The 21,933-nt window shown below is 46.1% G+C and overlaps 1 protein-coding gene across 3 annotated transcripts; it reads right to left on the reverse strand.

The window, feature by feature from the left end:
• On the reverse strand, nucleotides 1-16,771 carry ZNF821 (zinc finger protein 821). Of its 3 annotated transcripts, XR_012236641.1 has the most exons (8): nucleotides 16,622-16,771; nucleotides 13,887-13,975; nucleotides 10,271-10,378; nucleotides 9,725-9,849; nucleotides 8,554-8,655; nucleotides 6,715-6,881; nucleotides 1,376-5,014; nucleotides 1-1,210 (listed from the first exon to the last, which is right to left on the reverse strand). XR_012236641.1 is itself a non-coding variant. In XM_073605856.1 (7 exons), the coding sequence occupies exons 2-7, from the start codon at nucleotides 13,924-13,926 to the stop codon at nucleotides 4,363-4,365; spliced, it is 1,194 nt and encodes a 397-aa protein (XP_073461957.1). In that variant the 5' UTR covers nucleotides 13,927-13,975; nucleotides 16,622-16,771; the 3' UTR covers nucleotides 1-4,362. The 3 variants fall into 3 exon arrangements, 2 of the variants coding, with proteins under 2 accessions (XP_073461957.1, XP_073461959.1); XM_073605856.1 differs by having other exon boundaries at nucleotides 1-5,014; XM_073605858.1 differs by lacking the exon at nucleotides 16,622-16,771 and adding an exon at nucleotides 16,429-16,608 and having other exon boundaries at nucleotides 1-5,014.
• Nucleotides 16,772-21,933: the final 5,162 nt, after the last annotated feature.

Here is a 21,933-nt window from a genome sequence, read left to right on the forward strand (position 1 = left end):
TTATCACTCCATATTAAAATAATTTATTGTCTCCACATAACATTTTGTACACAGTTACACTGATGCTGTTGCAATACTGTGTTGCACACACGCACACGCACATATAAATAAACCATACTACACACATACTCACGCACTGCAGAGTTCAGACACGTCATGGCATTGGCCATGGAACCTACGTGCCGACTCTGCTTATTTTTTCATACCCTGTTGTATAACACAGTCTGACCACTGCACCGCTTCAGAAGGGCCGGAGTCTGTTCAGCTCTCACAATGCAGTAGAGTCTATGACTTTTGAACCCTGCACAGATATAATAATAGTCTCATTGTCGTTGGGATGGGTGTACAGGATGCGCACACCAAAAATAAAGACATTGACTTTTTTTTTTTTCATTCCTCCAGCAGCTTTTTGTAATCCCGAGTGATGATTTTCCACGTCATCCACCCCAGGAGGCAGTGCAGGGCTCGTCTCTGTTCTTATGATTCACGGTCAGAGAAACCAAGCAAGAGGTATAGATAAAACCAATGAAATTGTATCACATTCTAAAAGGAATTATTGTTCGTACTGCTTGTCCCTGTGTGCGGTCTGATTTAAAGTGAACCTGTCATTAAAATTTTAAACAAAGGTTTTGTCATTTTGCAGCACAGCAGGCATGTGCTACATTCCGTCTCCTGGGGGCCTTTCCAGAACTCAAAGGCTCAGTAGATGGCAATAGCCGAGAGGCTGGTAAAGACCCCCCCACCTTCTACCCCTGGGGGCCTTTCCAGAACTCAAAGGCTCAGTAGATGGCAATAGCCGAGAGGCTGGTAAAGACCCCCCCCCATCTTCTACCCCTGGAGGCCTTTCCGGAACTCAAAGACTCTGTAGATGGCCATGGCCGAGAGGCTGATAAAGAACCTTCTCCCCCTGGAGGCCTTTCCACAACTCAAAGGCTCTGTATATGGCCATGGCTGAGAGGCTAATAAAGATCCCCCTGGAGGCCTTTCCAGAACTCAAAAGCTTAGTAGATGGCCATGGCCGAGAGGCTGATAAAGATCCCCCTCACCTTCTACCCCCTGGAGGCCTTTCCAGAACTCAAAGGCTCTGTAGAGGGCCATCGGCGAGAGGCTGTTAAAGACCCCTCCCCCACCTTCTACCCCTGGGGGCCTTTCCAGAACTCAAAGGCTCTGTAGATGGCAATAGCCGAGAGGCTGGTAAAGACCCCCCCACCTTCTACCCCTGGGGGCCTTTCCAGAACTCAAAGGCTCAGTAGATGGCAATAGCCGAGAGGCTGGTAAAGACCCCCCCCACCTTCTACCCCTGGAGGCCTTTCCGGAACTCAAAGGCTCAGTAGATGGCAATATCCGAGAGGCTGGTAAACACCCCCCCCCCCACCTTCTCCCCTGTTCTGAAGTTAAAAAGGCAGGGTAGAATTCACCATCACACAATTCTATAGAACAGTTTGGCCCCACTACAAAATTTAGGCCATGCCTTGAAACATACAAAGTGCAGAGAACTCCCTTCCCACCACCATATGATAGCACTGGATACCTGAACACCATGCACCAGCGTTGCTATGTTGGAAGAAGGGGAGCAAGTCACATGATCACCATACATGGGTGGTATTCTCCCTTTCTTCTGCTGGCCAAACGGAGCAGTAGGGGAGACAAAGTGTTGCTGGGATATGTTTAAAGTGGGGGGGGTGCAAAGGCGACAACTGTGCATGGAGTGGGGATACAGAGATGGGAGCTGAGGAAGGGAGATGCAAAAGTGACAGTCGTGGGTGGAGGGAGGGGGATGCAGAGGTTACAGTCGTGGATGGAGAGGGGTCCAGAGGCAACAGCCGTGGATGTTAGGGAGGGGGAAGCAGAGGTGACAGCCTCTATATTTCTCACTTGACAATTTTCCTAAAACCAAATTTTTACTGGCTGCCATTGCCTGGATCTTGGAAGCAGCACTAGTTATGGGGAAGTGCTTCACAAAGACTTAAAGGGAGAGATTTACTAAAGCTAGAAAGTGCAAAATCTGGTGCACCTCTGCATAGAAACCAATCAGCTTCCAGTTTTTTTTGTTTTTGTTTGTTTTTTTGTCAAAGCTTAATTGAACAAGCTGAAGTGATGGTACCCATACACTAGACGAAAAATCATTCAAAAATCTGTCATTTGAACAGTTTGTTAATTTTTGGTCCAATTATTGGGCACAAATCAAAATCAGCTGTGATGTTTTAGAGCCAAAATAAATAAATAAATAAAAAATCGAAGGAAGAGTTTGGAAAACTTCTGCCAAACGGACAATGTATTTGAAAGATTAATGTGTTTCTCACTCGTTAAATATTAAACTGTTGGTACTGGGCATGTGACCCAGAAGCCAAAAACAAACGAGAGACTGATTCATTCCTGTCCATTGAACAATTTATCGTTTGAAATCCGATCAATACATGATGGCAATATCATTTGCTCTCACAACCGTGTGTTCGTTTTTCGAAAACGTGTTCAAACTATTTTTCGATTAGTGTAGCATTAGAAGCTGATTGGCTACCATGCACAGCTGCATCAGATGTTACACTCTCCAGTTTTAGTAAATCTTCCCCAAAGTGTCTGACCACCTTGAAGGCAGGTGATGTGCCATTGGGTTCTGGTAGGTCCTAGGGATACAAAGGACATTTTAAACGACCATTGAGGGCCTATTACCCCCCCCCCCCCAAGCATTTTCCATTGAAAACATTTTGATGAATAGAAATGCATTCCAATGAAAAAAAAGCAATGAAACCACGAGGTATGAATAGACCCTGTAGGTCTACAAGACACCTTTAGATGTTTACTAGACGATAGTCAAACATTTGTTTATATTAATGACAGGTTGGCTTTAAAAGGCACCTGTAATGTTGGAGAAAACAAAATCCTGGTGGAAAGATGGTAATAAAGACTGGACTTGTAGTCTTTTGATATGAAGGTGACGTTCAGCCTTGTAAGGAACCATTGTAGCTTTGTCCTGTATAATGCCTTTTACTAGGCCAACATCCTGACCCCACCTTCACTACTTAGCCAGTCACTGACCAAATAAAATATGTGTGTGCTTATAAAGATGTCCAGACACCAGATGTACACAGGGTCGCTCCAGGTCAGTGGCTCACCAAGGAAAGAAGTCAGGTTCTGTATGCTTGCCCGGTACGGCCCCTTCAGAAAGAGTTCAACAAGACCTTTAAATCTCTCCCAGTTTTGGATAAGAGAGGTCAGGTTGGTGCTCCTTGCCTTGGTGTTCTGAGGAGCCAATAAGACAGCTGAGTCTATCTCACCCAACCTGCCACAACATTTTCCTACATCCAGACCATATGAAGGCCCCCAATGCTAGAGGAACCCTACACTGAAAGGACAGAGCCAAGGCTACAGCCAGACCACATGGAGGCCCCCATGCCTAGAGGAACCCTACACTGAAAGTACAGAGCCAAGGCTACAGCCAGACCACATGGAGGCCCCCATGGCTAGAGGAACCCTACACTGAAAGCACAGAGCCACGGCTGCAACCAGACCACACGGAGGCCCCCATGGCTAGAGGAACCCTACACTGAAAGTACAGAGCCAAGGCTACAGCCAGACCACAAGGAGGCCCCCATGGCTAGAGGAACCCTACACTGAAAGTACAGAGCCAAGGCTACAGCCAGACCACATGGAGGCCCCCATGGCTAGAGGAACCCTACACTGGAGGTACAAAGTACAGTGTCCACCTCTTTCCTGCTCCACGACTTTTGTTTCCTACAAGTACAGGTGCGTTTCCAGGACAAGCAAATCTGCAACTGAGATTTCAGTTCTGAGTGAATGCCAACAGACCGACCCATCTCCAGGCTTCCCGTTTCATGATTACCTTCACTGCAGGACCCGACCACCCACTGGGGAGACCATTAAAGGCCAGCTGAAGCCAAAAGTTGTTTTAAATAGAACAGGGATGAGTTAAAATTTCTGTCAGGATTTAAAGTAGTATTAAACCCAAAAGCAAACATTGATTATATTATATTAATATTAAGTAACTTCTGTGATCCCAGCCGGCGGGTACTAGAAAGCTCCTGATGCATACTAGCGATTGGGAGCTTTCTTTCTATGTGAGTTCTATGCGTTTCCGTGTATGAGACTGGCACCCCCACGCATCTGCTAAACAGCAACGCGTTTCTGCGGAATGCATGCGATTTACACGTGGCCCTGCACCCGCATAGATGTGAACACAGCCTAAAACAGCGAGTTAGCCAATCCACCCCAAATTACAACCTCAGTGAAAATGGGAGCTCAGCAATTTTTCAGTGGGGGTCAGTACTGTCCGCATTCACTCAAACCGAAATGGCAGATTTGGATCTCTTTACCCTTTAACCGTTGGATAAAAGTGTCAGCGGGTCAGTGAAGAGCGCCATTACTCTGATCGTCCAGTGCAATCTTCCCGAGAATCTGCTGCTCCAGTTCATTGTTACCCACCGGAAGCTGAAAGAAGTTGATTTCGGCAGCTAAAGTGGCCATAGCGGTGGGGTCCTGCCCAAACTGCGCCCGGAGCATCATGTCCATTTTCTCCAGGCGCCGTTTCAACCGCTTGGCCTCTCGCTCCTTAACAAGTCTGGCCTGCCGCTTCTCCGGAGTCTCGTTGGCCCGCTTTAGCCGCATGGCCTCGCGGTCCCTCTGGAGGCGCCTCGCCCGCTGTTCATCCGTCTCCTGCATCCTCTGCTGCCTCTTGGCTTCCCGGTCTCTCATCCTCCTGATCTCTCGCTCTTCGGGGGTTTCGCTGTCTCTCCGGCTTTTCTTGGCAGTGCGTTCTCGCTCCAAGCGCTGCATTCTGGCCTGGATGGGCTCGTTCTGCCTGCGGGTCGACCACTTGCGCACCGCGGGGGTCTGAGATGACACCATCTTCCGGTAGGCCACGCAATTGTTGCACACGAGTAACACCCCTGCTGGATAGATGGGGGTGAAATCCTCGTCCTTTCCTTCCTCGCCGTTGGGGGATTTGTGATTGTTCTGGTTCCAGGAGTCTGAAGACAAAAGCTCAGGTAGCTTCTCACTGAAAAGGAAGCGGAGGAGACTTAGAAGAAGGGACAGGAAAGCTACGCAAGTCAAGATTTTTTTTTTTTTTACCCAAAAATCCTAAGCAAATATTAACCAATTGGCACTTTGTTTACAAGTAAAAATCTGTATTTTTTGCTAGAAAATTAATTAGAACCCCCCAAGCATTCTACATTTTTTTTTAGCAGAGGCCCTAGGGAATAAAATGGCGATCGCTGCAATTTTTTTATGTCACATGGTATTTGCACAGCGGTTTTGCAAACGCAATTTTTTGGGGAAAAAATACGCTTGAACAAAAAAACAAAAAAAACCCCCACAATATTTACCTCAATTATTTTTGTATAATGTTAAAGATGATGTTACGCTGAGTAAATAGATACCAAACATGTCACGCTTTAAAATGACGTGAAATTGTGACAAACTTCGGTACTTAAAGCGGGATTCCGGTGGGCTAAATTTTTTTTAAAGTCAGCAGCTACAAACACTGTAACTGCTGACTTTAAATAAGTAGACTTACCTGTCCTGGGTGCCCGCGATGTCAGCCGCCCAAGGCCGACCCGTCCCTCGGGTCCCGGCACCGCCATCCTAGGTAAGGGAAACAGGCAGTGGAGCCTTGCGGCTTCACTGCCAGTTTCCTACTGCGCACGAGCTAGCGGCACGGCGCTCTGTGAATGGCCCCGTGGTTTTCTGGGAGCACACACAGTTCCCAGAAGGCAACGGGGCCGCTCACCGAGGAGCATTACACGCCGCGGAATAGGAAGAGGCAGGTTAGGAAGACTGCCTAGCAACATGGGTTTCAGGTGAGTACATTTTTTTTCTCTCACGTTTTTATTTATTTTATTTTTTTTAATTTTTGGTGCATTTTTTTTTTTTTTTTTTTGGGTGGCCCTTCACTTTATAAATCTCCATAGGTTACAGAGGAGGTCTAGTGCTAGAATTATTGCTCTCGCTCTACCATTCATTGATATACCTCACATGTGTGGTGTGAACACCGTTTACATATGCATGCGTGACTTATATATGCGTTCACTGCTGCGCTCGAGCATGGAGAGATGGGGGCTCTTTAAAAAAAATATATTTTACTTTTTACACCAATTTTTTTGTTTTATCACTTTTATTCCTATTACAAGGAATGTAAACATCCCTTGTAATAGAAGGATGACAGGTCCTCTTTATGGAGAGATCTGGGGTCAAAAAGACCCCAAATCTCTTCTTTACCTTTTAAAAGCAAAAGATCAAAAAAAAAAAAAAAAAAAAAAAAAAAAAAAAGTTGATCTTTTGCTATATATAAAAAAAATAAATAAATGATTACTTTCAGCCTGGACCGGAAGTGATGTCATGATGTACAGGTAGTTCTGGTCCTCCAAGACCATAGAGGTGAACAAAGAGCATCTACTTTTTGATCGTCTATGGGAGCAGCTGGCCGCACCTTCGTTATTGTAGATGATATCTTCAGCCACTTGCAAACCTCAATATATATATATATATATATATATATATATATATATATATATATATATATATATATATATTATATAGCGGTCGGCAAGTGGTTAAACATGACATATAAAGTGATTACATTTTTTGTGACATGTCCAGTCAGAAGGGGAGAGCCACCGCCCCCGGCCGTCATTTTGCTATAGGCCGAGCGGGATGTGGTCATGTCAAATGTTAGTTCTCTTTAAATTCACCTCTCACCTGTTGAACGTGGCAAGGGTGGAAAACTGAGCCCCACAGACGGCACAATTGGAAAGCTGATCGTCTGAATGTATAAGAAGGTGACGTCCTAAAGAACCCGGAGAGCTGAGAGCGCGGCCACATACCGGACACAGGTAGCTCTTCGCACTGACCACTGCAGCTGTGTGCTGGAAATAAACAGAGACAATAAGATATATTGTGGAAAGTCTCCATTTGTGTGTAAAACATGCTGTATCCACGGTCACCCCCTAAAACACGCTGTATCCACGGTCACCCCTAAAACATGCTGTATCCACAGTCACCCCCAAAAACACGCTGTATCCACGATCACCCCCTAAAACATACTGTATACAGTCACCCCCTAAAACATGCTGTATCCACGATCACCCCCTAAAACATACTGTCTCCACAGTCACCCCCTAAAACATACTGTCTCCACAGTCACCCCCTAAAACATACTGTCTCCACAGTCACCCCCTAAAACATGTTGTATCCAGAGTCACCCCCCCCCCCCCCCAAAACATGCTGTATCCAGAGTCACCCCTAAAACATGCTGTATCCACAGTCACCCCCCCCCCCCCCAAAACATGCTGTATCCAAAGTCACCCCTAAAACATGCTGTATCCACGATCACCCCTAAAACATGCTGTATCCACGATCACCCCTAAAACATGCTGTATCCACAGTCACCCCCCCAAAACATGCCGTATTCAGAGTCACCCCTAAAACATGCCGTATCCAAAGTCACCCCTAAAACATGCCGTATCCACAGTCACCCCCTAAAACATGCTGTATCCACAGTCACCCCCTAAAACATGCTGTATCCACAGTCACCCCCTAAAACATGCTGTATCCACAGTCACCCCCTAAAACATGCTGTATCCACAGTCACCCCCTAAAACATGCTGTATCCACAGTCACCCCCTAAAACATGCTGTATCCACAGTCACCCCCTACAACATGCTGTCTCCACAGTCACCCCTACAACATGCTGTCTCCACAGTCACCCCTACAACATGCTGTCTCCACAGTCACCCCTACAACATGCTGTCTCCACAGTCACCCCTACAACATGCTGTCTCCACAGTCACCCCTACAACATGCTGTCTCCACAGTCACCCCTACAACATGCTGTCTCCACAGTCACCCCTACAACATGCTGTCTCCACAGTCACCCCTACAACATGCTGTATCCACAGTCACCCCATAACATGCTGTATCCACAGTCACCCCTACAACATGCTGTATCCACAGTTACCCCTACAACATACTGTATCCACAGTCACCCCCTAAAACATGCTGTATCCATGGTCAATACTGTGACATGCAGCATTATCATCTTAGAACATAAGGGATTCCTCTATCAGCATTTGGATCAATCCAAGGATCAAGGGGTCGAATTCGTTATTTTTGCACAGTGGGCACAAATAATTTCTATATATCCTAAAGGCAAACTATGCATGCCAGAATACAGGCTCATTGAACAGTCACAGCTAGGAATCATTTAACCACTTCAGCTCCGCAAAGGTTTTACCCCCTCGATGACCAGGGCATTTTTGCTATTCAGCACTGTGCTGCTTTAACTGGCAATTGCCAGGTACCATGTGATAGCTGTGGGCCAATCAGAGCATAGTCAACAGAGCTTTTAAGAATGAATTCATTTATACCAGCTTTGTTGGCACTGTGATCACATGATCTTTGAGATCCGCAATCCGCTGTTGCCCTGCAGGTGCCCAGCCACAGTAAAATGTACTGCAGCTTGGTCAGCAAATGGTTAATCAACTTGCATAGAGCCGTTTCCAGCCGGGTGACTTCGATTGGTGAAAGATGCTCACTGACCTGATATACGTGACTAATAAGTTGCTCCTGACTTTCACACTCCAGCTGGCAAAGTGGGCACAGATACAGAACGGAATCCAGGTGACCGAGGGCGTGGGGAACCTACAAAGCCAGAGAAGAGAGGACCAGTCACATTTGTGTTTAATACATAATTATTCATTACAAACCAACTGGGATTTATAGTTTTTCAACTATGTACAAATCTATGACAGGCTGACAAATGCCACCGCTTTACGCCCATAACCCGCACATCCAAGCAGTTACAAGAATGGATGGAATCCCTTAGGGTGCAAAGTACTGCCTGTGTCCAGAGCCGCTCATCCACCCTTGTGTGCAGACAACTACTCCGATGTGCGGCTATGGGCACTGAGCACACAGTGTTGAGGTCTGTCAGCCTGCCATTGGTTTGTACAGGTGGCTGTACCCAACCGCTTGTGACTTCCAGGGGCCAAAAAAACCCCTGAATTCTGGTGGTGTACGGCCCTCTGCCCCATGTGCCCTAATAAAGAACCCTGAGGTTTTGGGGGCCCTACGGCTCCTCTCTAGAAGAAGCATACTACAGGTACCTGTGAGGACCTGTTATTGGGTACCAATATCATTATGGCTCCATTACAGGTATAGTGGAACCTTGGTTTACAAGTAACGCGGTTAACGAGCATTTTGAAAGACGTGCAACTTTTTTTTTTTTTTTTTAGAATTCTGACTCAGTTTGCGAAACGAGCAGAATTCAAGCTAATAGGCGGTGCAGTACCGCATTTGGCCAGAGGTGCGGGGGCGCTGGGGACACTTTCGGATTCGGAGCCGTTCGGAAATACTCGAAAATACTCCGTTCACGAGTGTTTCCGAGCCTTCCCGAGTTCAGCCGAGCTGTCCCCGAGTATTTCCGAGGCTCTCCGGCGCCCCCCTACCTTTGGCCACATGCGGTATTGCATGTAATAAGTCAATGCGGAACGAATTATCTTTGTTTCCATTGCCTTCTATGGGGAAACTGGCTTTGATATGTGAGTGCTTTGGATTACGAGCATTCTCCTGGAACGGATTATGCTCGTAATCCAAGGTTCCACTGTACACTTTTATGGATTAATAAAGAGACGTGCAGGACCAACAAAGGCGCCAGCTATTTGGAAGCAATGGTACATTTGGCATTTTCAAATGACGGGGGGTCACCTACTCCACTGACAGAACGGCTCTCTTCCTTCCCTCTGCTGACTCCTGGCTCTTCTTTGTCACCACTGTCCTCTTCTGAAGCCGGAGAAGACAGGTCATCAATGGTGGTCTCGTCTTCATCGCTGTCACCTGCGGGACAGATAGGTGAGGTGCCTTGCAGTCAACAACTAATACAGACAATAATAAAAAGGATAATTGAAAGATAGAGATATAGATAGATAGATAGATAGATAGATAGATAGATAGATAGATAGATAGATAGATAGATAGATAGATAGATAGATAGCACACACCACCTACAAGTCCACGATAAAATGCAAAGGGACTCATTTATAATAGAGAACAGATATCCAGAGACACACACTTCCTGCCCAGGACTATAAGGGGGTTATAAGTAATTTTCTAGCAAACAACTCGAATTTAAACTTGTAAACAAAAAGTGCCAGGAAATGACCGGTGTGGAAGTGGATAGAGAACGCAGAGGTGTGAGTAGGAAGCGTGTACATCACTGATACTAGAGTCACCTGTCACTCATCTGCTCCATACTTACTGCTCATCCTGTCATTTGGTTCCATCATAGAAGCTTCCTGTTTTATGAGTTCTGTTTTCATCATTGCTTGACAAGCCTGCTGCTCTAGTCCGGCAAACATCTGCTCCCCTGCCGAGGAAACAAGAAGAACCCCTTACAACTCTTTGTACGATACAAGTACAGAATAAGGAAGGTCATGTGACACTTCTACTATTTATTAGTAGCGTCTTATAGCCGAGTTCCAGCATCAATCACAACTATGGCCTGAATAACACAGGACCCCGACCCTCACTCATATTTGGATATTTTTTTTTCTGTTCTCTTGAAGCTGTACCTCCGTCCTACCATCACCATGGCGAGGTACGTCACTTCCGCTTTCCCATTGGCTCCTGGAATAGCTGTGTCATTATTCCCAGCAGTCAATGGACCCCCCCCCCCCCTCCCCCGCAACTAGCATCACGTTATTTAAAAAAACAGAATAGACGCAATGCTAGGCGGAGATAGGCGCCATTTTTCAATTGGGAATTTAGTCTTTTGTTTGTATTGGTGATGGGTGGAGGTGCAGCGACTGGCGGTATCGGCAGTGACTGGCGGCTGGAGGGGCAGGCACAACAGGAGCAGGATTGCTAAGAAGAACTTCCTCCAAGGGGATACTTTTGAGAATTTGTAAAGCAGGAGTGGAGACTGTCAAAGGGGTTATTTAAATAAAAAAAAAGTAAAAAAAACGGACGGAACTCCGTTTTAACACAAGAGCAAGGAGTACAAACTGGTACCAATTTCTCCCCTATGTGATGCATTTTTTGGTGACGGGTTGTTCTCTTTAATGGGACATCAGGTGTCTTAAAAAAAAAAAAAAAACTCCTGATGGCTCACCTGTCTAATGAAGTGCGGATCTTTCTCCATTAGTTTCTTCCCCACCTATACTGGGTGGAGAAAGTGACACCAGAACCCGGTGTTAGGAGTTTGGGGATTTTCTCAGTGGCAGCCCACACATTTCTCCCAGTAGAGGTTTGCTTTAAAGCGGATCATCAGAATAAACACTTTTCAGCAGAAGGCTGGATTAAAGCGGAACTCCGGGATCAATAACATCTAAATCCATTCATCATGAAGATTCTTGAATCTCGGCGAGCTTTGTGTATTCCTTCCAGATCTGTGTAGTAATCCAGTGCGAGACGTCCTGTAATAAAGACCAGTCACTGCTGCTCTCTCTGCCTGTGCAAGGCGACTGGTCTTGTCTCCGCCCTCTTCTGTCGTTTTTCTGCAGGCAGCCTGCCGGGTCCCGCCCACAGCTCTGCTCTCTGCCCAGGCCATGTACAACACAGTGATGATGTCACTGCTACTTTTACAAGGGGTTTACAGTGGAACCTCGGATTGCGAGTAACGCGGTTAACGAGCGTTTTCGCAATACGAGCACTTGTATTTTTAAAAATCGTAACTCGGTCTGGGAGTGTTTCGGAAAACGAGCACGATTCAGGCCAAAGCGGTGTGCAGTACCGCTTTTGGCCTGAGGTGGGGGCGCAGGAGCTGAGCAGAGCCGAACGTCACGTTCGGAAATGCACCGGAAAGGCCCGAGTACAGCGCGGCTGACCTTGGCAAATCTCTGGTAGGAAGTCTTTCTGAGGTTTGCCGAGGTCCGCCAAAGTGTCCCTCGGGCCTTTTCCGCCGTTTCCGAGGCTCTCCGTGCCCCCCCACCTCTGGTCGCATGTGGGGGGGCACGGATTGAAGTCAATGCGGAACTAATTATTTTCGTTTCCATTGACTTCAATGGGAAAACTCGCTTTGATATGCGAGTACTTTGGATTACGAGCATTCTCCTGGAACAGATTATGCTCATAATCCGAGGTTCCACTGTATATCCTTTGTGGCTATTGTGGAATATACAGCGGGGAAAATAATGATTTGATCCCCTGCAGATTTTGTAAATTTGTCCACTTACAAAGAAATGAAGGGTCTATAATTTTTATCATAGGTGTATTTTAAATGATAGAGACAGAATATCAATCAAAAATCCAGAAAAAACACATGATACAAATGTTATAAATTGAGTTGCAGTTCAGTGAGTAAAATAAGTATTTGATCCCCAAGCAAAACATGACTTAGTAGTTGGAGAAACCCTTGTTGGCAAGCACAGAGGTCAGACATTTCTTGTAGTTGGTGATCAGGTTTGCACACATCTCAGGAGGGATTTTGGTCCACTCTTCTTTACAGATCTTCTCTCCATCCTTAAGATTTCTTGGCTGTCAATTGGCAACTCGAACCTTCAGCTCCCTCCATACATTTTCTATAGGATTAAGGTCTGGAGACTGGCTAGGCCACTCCATGACCTTAATGTACTTCTTCTTGACCCACTCCTTTGTTGCCTTGGTGATATGTTTTGGGTCATTGTCCTGCTGGAAGACCCATCCATGACCCATCTTTGGTGTTCTGGCTAAGGGAAGAAGGTTCTCATCCAAGATTTTACAATATATGGTCCCGTCCATTGGTCCCTCAATGTTGCAAAGTCAGCCTGTACCTTTAGCAGAGGAACAGCTCCAAAGCATAATGTTTCCACCTCCGTGTTTGACTGTAGGGATGGTGTTCTTAGGGTCATAGTCAGCATTTTTGCTCTCCAAACTCAGCAAGTCGAGTTAATGCCAAAGAGCTCAATTTTGGTCTCATCTGATCACAGAACTTTCTCCCAATCCTTCTCTGACTCATTTAGATGGTCCTGTTCATGTGTCTTCTTGAGGAGGGGGACCTTGCGGGGGCTGCAGGATTTTAATCCATGGCGGCGTATTGTGTTACCAATGGTCTGTTCGGTGACTGTGGTCCCAACTGCCTTGAGATCATTCACAATCTCCTCCTGTGTAGTTCTGGGCTGATCCCTCACTTTTCTCATCATCATCCTCACCCCATGAGGTGAAATCTTGCATGGAGCTCCAGACCGAGGGCGATTGATGGTTATTTTGTATTTCTTCCATTTGCGAATAATCACTCCAACAGTTGTCTTCTTCTCACCAAGCTTCTCGCTGATGGTCTTGTAGCCTATTCCAGCCTTGTGCAGGTCTACAATCTTGTCCCTGATGTCCTTTGACAGCTCTTTGGTCTTGCCCATGATGGTGAGGATTGAATGGAAGAAAGAGATTCTGTGGACAGGTGTCTTTTATACACATAACGAGTTGTCGTTAGGAGAACCTTCTTACATTGACAGGACTAATCTGTGTACCACATGAGCACCTACTGTAGCCAGTCTATGGGAGCCAGAATTATCGTTGGTTGGTAGGGCATCAAATATTTATTTTACTCATTGAACTGCAACTCGATTTATAACATTTGTATTATGTGTTTTTTCTGGATTTTTGGTTGATATTCTGTCTCTATCGTATAAACTACACCTATGATAAATATGATAGACCCTTCATTTCTTTGTAAGTGGGCAAACTTACACAATCTGCAGGGGACCAAATCATTATTTTCCCCACTGTAACTGAATGCAAGTTTTTGTGCCCGGAGTTCAGCTTTAAGTAATAATAATTTGATCTAGTGAGCCCTCCTTTCACCAATCCTATACATACTGCGCAGTAGGCGTGTCTCATTGCTATATAGTGTACAAGCGTAGAGGGGAGACGTTTTATTGGCTTACTTTCCTGATACTCACAATGTACTTTATTTGGAGTCGTTTGTTTCCTCCGGGACATTTTATGACGAATGCTTCACATCCACGCTGTCCCTCTACACAGAGCAGCTCTGAAATGACAAAAAAAAGGTGAATTCAACACAATTCAAAATCACTTTTTTTTTTTTTTTTTTTTTATTTTGATAAAAATTTTATAAAAAAGTTTAAAAATTAAAAAAAAAAAAAAAATGAAATAATAATAATAATAATAATAAAAAAAAATCCAAATCACTTTTTAATAACCACTTCAGCCCAAAGCCTATTCTGACATTTCTCTCCTACATGTAAAAATATGCATTTTTTTTTGTTTGCTAGAAAAAGAACCCCCAAAACGTTATATCATTTTTAAGCAGAGGCCCTATAGAATAAAATGATGGGTGTTGCAATTTTTGTCACACGTTATTTGTGCTGCTGGTTTTCAAACAGTGTATTTTCAAAAATACACTTTCATGAATTTTAATGTACAAAAACACAGTGTAATATCCAATTGTTTTGTGAAATATAAAAGATGATGTTATACCGAGTAAATGGATGCCTAACATGTCACATTTTTAAAATTGCACACGGTGACAAACTATGGTACCTAAAAATCTCCATAGGCAACGTTTTAAAAAGTCTTTACAGGTTAACAGTTTAGAGTTAGGCACGGTTCACCCCTATGCGTTTTTTGCTGCTTTTTTTTTTTTTTGCAGAAACGCAATACAGTTCATATAACATGGTTTTCCTATGGGACACATTCAACATCTATGCTTTTTTTCAGCCGCTGGGTTTTTGAAAAGGGCCAAGGGCTTTTTTTTTTTTGAAATGCAAAATTGTGCTTTTTTTTTTGGTTCAATGGAGAAGCTGCAGAAAGGCATGTAGTGCATTTAAGTAGGACACCCAACAGGACACCCAACGTTAGAGGTGATTTATTCTTCCAATGCAAATACACTTTTGCACACTGGTACTGACTAGTATTCCAATGTTTCTCTTCCCCCTCAGTTTTTCTCCATCACTCAGCTGATGGAGAAGGGCAAGGGAGGGTCAAACAGGGATGCTATGCAGGCGACAGTCATCCTCCTCATCAACTCGAGACTTAGTGCAACTAAAAAGTCAGGCTTCATCCACATGCTGGCTTGTATACAATTTTTGGGCAATTTTTGGGCATTTTGCCAAGGCACCCCTGAAGAAGCCTCAAGGCACCCAGGTTGAAAAAGGCCGATCTACATACAGTGTCATAATACAGACATTGGAGACGCATTACCTGCCAAAGGACTTGTCATTTCGCCCAGCCAGCCCTGCCATGCAGCAAAACCAGCCTGCTGACCTGACTTTTCTCTGCGGCAATACAGTTTGCTTACTACCCATTCCCCAGCCTGTGATTGGACAGTGGAGGAGCAGCAACAGACTGATGAGCCATCCCTCTGCTCATTTTGCCTTTTCCTCCTATCAGCACCTAGGGGTCTCTCTCTCTATCTATCTATCTATCTATCTATCTATCTATCTATCTATCTATCTATATATATATATATATATATATTTACAAAAGACAAATGACGTTAGTGGCAGCAGCCATATGAGGAGCCTTACCTAGGCTACTATTAGACATGGGGCTGTTATTATTGCAATTCTGAAAAGTGATCTGTGGTGGATCGTTTTTCAGAGGCACCAATGAGACGCGATATGTCCCCTCCTGTTTCAATCCTCCGCATTGCAGCCCCATTCGCTTGATTGGGTTGCATTCTGCAGCGGTACTGCCAATAAAATGCCCCTGCCCACCTGCCTGCTCACGGACGTCTCCGGTGGTATACAGTGAACTGCGCGTGCATGGGAGCGACATCACCCCCTGCCGGCCGATGAAGATGCCAGCTCCAGTGTGGGCCCGTTGGACAGGTAAGTACTCACCTTTTAGTTAAAGGGCCCTTAGCCCCCATTCACATAGACTGCAGCTGTGAAGTGATGTGACTTCATCTGAAATCGCATGATTTCTAAGCTGCATCTCAGTGCGACTTGGAAGACATCTGTGCAGCTTCGTGCACAAATGTCTATTCAAGTGCCACCCAAAAATCGCTAAAAGTAGTGCAGGAACTACTTTTCCAAATCGGTGTGACACTGCAAAATCAGCATCACATCGATTTAAACATGGCCATTGCCAGCGATAGGGTGCAACTTGTCATGCGATTCGACCTGTCAAACCGCTCCAATGGGAACGGGGGCTTAGATGCACACAGAACTATACGCATCTAAAACGCAGTGCGTTTTTCTGGGCATTATATCGCTCGCGATTTTAGTAGCGCAACTGAACTGCCAATTAATGAACTGCCCATGCCGCCACCTGATCAACCGGAACCAATCCGGTGCGGTCGCCTAACCGACGATGGACGCTGCAAGAACAAATCGGAAGCAGATCGTTGGCCGACAATACATCAGTACGATACAGACAGCGCAATTATTAATGATGCATCCAATAAATATCCTGCAGGCTGCAACAATAAAATAAAAAATAAAAAAAATTCTGTCTGCTGATGGTGATCCCATAGAATACCTGCTGTGCACCATTGCAGGGAGGGTATGGAGCATGCATAGTGCGGGGTTGCCCGGATCCCAGCCACCTCCTGCACCCTGCACCGCTCACCAGTCTGCTGCATTAGAATGGGGGAGGAGGGGGCTCCAGGAAGGACACATTACAATGGCCCTGCCGTGCACTGACAGGCGGCCCTGTGCCCGCACCTACCTACCTGCATGGTGTCCCGGTCACCCCGGAGCGGCCCGGCCCGCCCCCCCTCCCCCGGTATCCCGGGTGTGTCCCGGCTCCCGGCGGCTGCTGGATTCTAGAGGGAGAGAGGCCCTCCGGTGACGTCAGCGTCACATGACCCGGCCGGGGGGTGAAGGAGGGGGAGAGCATTGTGTCTGTGGAAGAACTCCTCACACATACACACAGATATTATATGGTAGTCCTAATAAATCACCCAGTATGAACCCCAATGTGTGATAGGAAAGTCTATGACACCCCAAAAAATGAGTCTGTTAAAAAAAAAATCACACCGAGGGCCCATTCACACATTGCATTGCGGCAACATGCGCCAAGGCCTCGTTCACACGGCGCGTATCAGTGCGTACCGCGCGTGACGGCCATCTTTACCCATGTGCGGGAAAACATGGCCCTCACAGGGGTACAAATTGATATGCCCCGTGTGAACGAGGGCCCGGTCACACTTGTGCGTTGCGGCCCCGCGCGAGCCAAGGCCTCATTTACACGGGGCGTATGAATGCGTACCGCGCATGGCGGCCATGTTTACCCAGAACACCTGTGCATCCATGTGTGGGGAAACATGGCCCTCACAGGGGTATGCATTGATATGCCCCGTGTGAACGAGGGCCCGGTCACACTTGTGCGTTGCGGCCGCGCGAGCTAGGGTTGCCACATCACCCCTTTAATCCAGGACACACATTAATTACACAAGTTCTGTGGCTAATTAAACTCACTTGATGCCTTATCTGCATGAAATCAGCCCCAGAACCTGTGTAATTAATATGTGTCCTGGATCAAAGGGATGATGTGGCAACCCTAGCACGAGCCATGGCCTCATTTACACGGGGCTTATGAATGCGTAGCGCGCATGGCTGTGTAGGAACAGAGAAGATGATCATGGATTTGGAGAAGAGAAAGGAGGCAAAGGGCAGGGCATGGACAGGAGGAAGGGAATGAGTGTAGGAACAGAGAAGGTGATCATGGATGGAGAAAGCAAGAGGAGGCTGGCGGCAGTGCATGAGCTGGTTATGGACAGAAGGAAGGGAAGGAAGGTGGGAGCAGAGAAGTTGATCATGGATGGGGGGAAGAGAGAGGCGGCAGAGCATGAGGTGGTCATGGACAGGGGGAAGGGAAGGAGTGTAGGAACAGAGAAGATGATCATGGATCAGAGAAGATGATCATGGATGGGGTAAGAGAGAGGCGGCAGAGCATGAGGTGGTCATGGACAGGGGGAAGGGAAGGAGTGTAGGAACAGAGAAGATGATCATGGATGGGGGGAAGAGAGAGGCGGCAGAGCATGAGGTGGTCATGGACAGGGGGAAGGGAAGGAGTGTAGGAACAGAGAAGATGATCATGGATGGGGGGAAGAGAGAGGCGGCAGAGCATGAGGTGGTCATGGACAGGGGGAAGGGAAGGAGTGTAGGAACAGAGAAGATGATCATGGATCAGAGAAGATGATTATGGATGGGGTAAGAGAGAGGTGGCAGAGCATGAGGTGGTCATGGACAGGGGGAAGTGAAGGAGTGTAGGAACAGAGAAGATGATCATGGATGGGGGGAAGAGAGAGGCGGCAGAGCATGAGGTGGTCATGGACAGGGGGAAGGGAAGGAGTGTAGGAACAGAGAAGATAATCATGGATGGGGGGAAGAGAGAGGCGGCAGAGCATGAGGTGGTCATGGACAGGGGGAAGGAGTGTAGGAACAGAGAAGATGATCATGGATGGGGGGAAGAGAGAGGCGGCAGAGCATGAGGTGGTCATGGACAGGGGGAAGGGAAGGAGTGTAGGAACAGAGAAGATGATCATGGATGAAGGAAGAGAGAGGCGGCAGAGCATGAGGTGGTCATGGACAGGGGGAAGGGAAGGAGTGTAGGAACAGAGAAGATGATCATGGATTCAGGTAAGAGAGAGAAGCTATTGGGATCTGATTATGGACAGGGAAGAGAGGAGGTGGGGGATCTGTTGTGGATAGAGGACATGACTTGGTCATGGACCATTGGGATCAGCAGCTAAAGTCAGGCTCAGTATGGGAAATATCAAATTTCTTACAACTGAGCTCTGGGGCAAACATTGTCAGAATTTTCTTTTTTTCCATATTCATTAGTGCTCTCCTGGGATAAGGCCAGCACGAAAGATATCTGCTTAGCCATATTGGCACCCTCAACCTCTATAGTCATATATGTTGATGGTCCTTCTACCTAAAGATCTTATGGCCATCACATCTTCACACTGCCATCTCTGGTCAATGATCAGACATAATCACTATAGCCAGCGACTGTTTCCTTATTGTTCACATGACTGTACAGGGTGTAATTCAGTAGATATTATAGTCTATATACATGTGGACAACTTCCTATCTGCTGCTGGATATAAAGAGAGCTGAGCTGAGTGCTTCTCCACCATTCAGGAGAAGCCTTGTATTTTTATAAATGAACACAAAGTTTCCTCTGATTGGCCGAGGCGGAGAGGCAGGAGAATGATGTCTCTATTTCCACCTCAGCCAATCAGAGGCAGCTTTGTGTTCATTGATAAAAATACAAGGCTTCTCCTGATTGGTGATAAAGCACCAAGTCCAACTTTCTTCATATCCGGCAGCAGACAAAAAATTAGCAGTACTACTGCCAGAACATAATGCTGCTTGTATGTAGCTATTGCTGCTAGGATATATTACATAGCGGCCATGTCATTATGCAATAAAGATAGATTGGGCCAAGCACACTATTTAAAGTGGCATTAAAGATGGAGTTCTACTTAGAACCGAATCTAGAGTTATTCTTTAACTTTTGAGAGAGAAGAGGATCAGAACCCCTGCCGCGTTTTTATTGCTGTCTGTGTCCGCTGCTGGGGAAAATCACCCTCTCTTTTTCTTGTGGTGAACGCAGTCACTGGGAGAGAGTAATGGGAAGTCCAACATTTTAACTGTCAGAACAAGAGGTGAAGAGAAATCTCCAGATGAGGACACCTGTTCTGGTGACAACTCTGTAAAAGAGGTTTTTTTTCCCCTAACTTTGGTGGGATTATCTCACTTCCTGTTGTGTCTCTGTGACAGAAAGTGAAGGGAAATCTCCCCTGTTGGGACACAGAAAAAAAAATCTGATAGAGGTTCTAACACTTCCTTACTATATCCAGTCTACAAATAAAGACTGGGCTTTAGAAAGACTGTAAAGCCTCATACACACAGTACGATTGTTGGCCAACCGAGCGTCTAATTTTTGTCAAAAGGGCGTGTGTCGGGAACTTGTTTTCCATACTAACGTTACACAATTGTTGTGCCAAAAACATAAACGTAGTGACGTACTACGAGGGATTTCAGCTCTTGAGCGCCACCCTTTGGGCCCCTTCTGCTAATTTTGTGTTTGGTGAGCACTGATTCCGAACATGTGTGTTTGTACTTTCGACTTTTGTGTGACGGATTTGTGTACTGACCATACGAAAATCTGACGTCAAAACGTCCGCCGAAAATTTACTAGACTGTCATCCAACATTTGTTGGCCGAAAATTGGACAACAATTGTCAAAAGGAGCGTACTAACGGTAAGATTTTAGGACAACGGTCTGTCATCACACAATTCCCTGCCAACAATGGAACCGTGTGTACGAGGCTTAAAGCGGAGTTCCGCTTAAAAAAAATTAAACAATAATTAAAAGTCAGCAGCTACAAATACTGCAGCTGCTGACTTTTAATAATCGGACACTTACCTGTCCAGGGATCCAGCGATGCCGGGGAACAAAGCATAGCTCCCAACTGTCCTTGATTTTGAGGGACTGTCCCTGATTTGGAACATTGTCCCTCTGTCCCTCTTTCCTCCTCATCTGTCCCTCACTTTGGTCTGATCTATATAGTTGTATATAAAATGCACTTTTTAATCTTTCAAAAAGTGTTTCCCAGTGCTAAACCTTTCATCCAATTATTAAATTGCTGCATTTGTACATTTTAAAAGCCAATATATAGGAATATTAGTGGTAAAAAAAAGCCCTTGTGGATTTAACCTTTTTTTTTTTAGTTAATTCTCCTTTAAGGGGGTGTGACAGGGGGCATGTCCTATGCCTACATACCTTTGTTAGTAGGTGTCCCTCATTCCTATCTCAAAATGTTGGGAGGTATGAATGAAGCCCCGATCGTCTCCTCCTCCTCTCTGAGGCGCCGGCATTGTCACTGTGGGTGCCCGGCTGTGGCTTCACAGCCGGGTACGCACTGCGCATGCGCGAGCCACGCGGCGCGCTGTGACTGGCCGGGCAATCATCTGGGAGCTGTGACGTGTCCCAGACGATTGCCGAGAGGGAGGGGGGAGAGGTGAACTGACTTCCGGCGCCCTGGGGAGGAAGTGGGAGCTGGGACCCTCTAAAAAGAGGGTTTCCGCTCCCCCCACCAAATGTGGCATGTCTGGGGGTCACCTTTCCTTTAAGCGGAAGTTCCATTTTTGGGTGGAGCTCCGCTTTAAGAGTAGGACAAGCCACATCCTGAGTACACCGGACCCTTCTTTGATGTCTGTGTTCAATTTAACTTCACAATCAGCTTTATTGATCTTTACTGACTACTTTGTATGACATACATAAAATGAGCACATGGAACTCTCTATAGACCGGTAGTCATGGCATTCCTGAACTTTTACACAATTCTTTTAAAAGACAAAGAAAAGCCCAGAAATAGAACATGACGCTCCGCTTAATTATTACTTCCGCACATGTGACCCCCTACGGGAGGTGAGCGGGCTGTCACATGACGTGACGTCACCCGCAGAAACACGCACTGCCCCACCTATCAGCGGCATGTGTGCCGTCAGATTAGGCGACCGTCGGAATTTGTCACGGAAGTGACGTTCCGTCGCCGCCATCTTGCTACACCCCGCACTCTTCCACACTAAGGATACACCGAGAAGGGGGCAAGCGGACATCTTGTAACACCCACTGGAGTTTTGCATCTCACAGTTATTTTTAACAGGAAACGGAGATTATAAGGTGAAATACAGTATTTGGAAATCCATCAGACTGTTTTCATGTTGAATTATAAAAGCAGCGGTGTTCTGTCACATTGGCAAACCTGTGAAATCAGCAGGTTTGCCGCTGCTTTTAAAAATCAACATCTAAACAGTTCGTTGGATTTTTATACACTGCATTTCACCTTATAAGCTCCGTTTACTGTTAAAAATAACGGTGAAATGCAAAACTCCGGTGGGTGTAGCAAGATGCCCGCTTGCCCCCTTCTCGGTGTATCGTTACTGCGGAGGAGGGCGGGGTGTAGCAAGATGGCGGCGATGGAACGTCTCTTCCGTTACAAAATCTGAAGGCGTCGCCTAATCT

Source organism: Aquarana catesbeiana, linkage group LG11 (assembly GCF_042186555.1).
Source record: "Aquarana catesbeiana isolate 2022-GZ linkage group LG11, ASM4218655v1, whole genome shotgun sequence".
Lineage (NCBI taxonomy): Eukaryota > Metazoa > Chordata > Amphibia > Anura > Ranidae > Aquarana > Aquarana catesbeiana.

What these genes read in the sequence shown, in the direction of transcription:
- ZNF821 (XM_073605856.1), bottom strand. Translation starts at nt 13,926, where the DNA reads ATGTCCCGGAGGAAACAAACGACTCCAAATAAAGTACATT. An exon ending in ACCAAATGACAGGATGAGCA is followed by an intron (nt 9,850 to 10,270) that starts GTAAGTATGGAG and finishes TCTGTCCCGCAG; the next exon opens with GTGACAGCGATGAAGACGAG. An exon ending in TTATTAGTCACGTATATCAG is followed by an intron (nt 6,882 to 8,553) that starts GTCAGTGAGCAT and finishes GTTTATTTCCAG; the next exon opens with CACACAGCTGCAGTGGTCAG.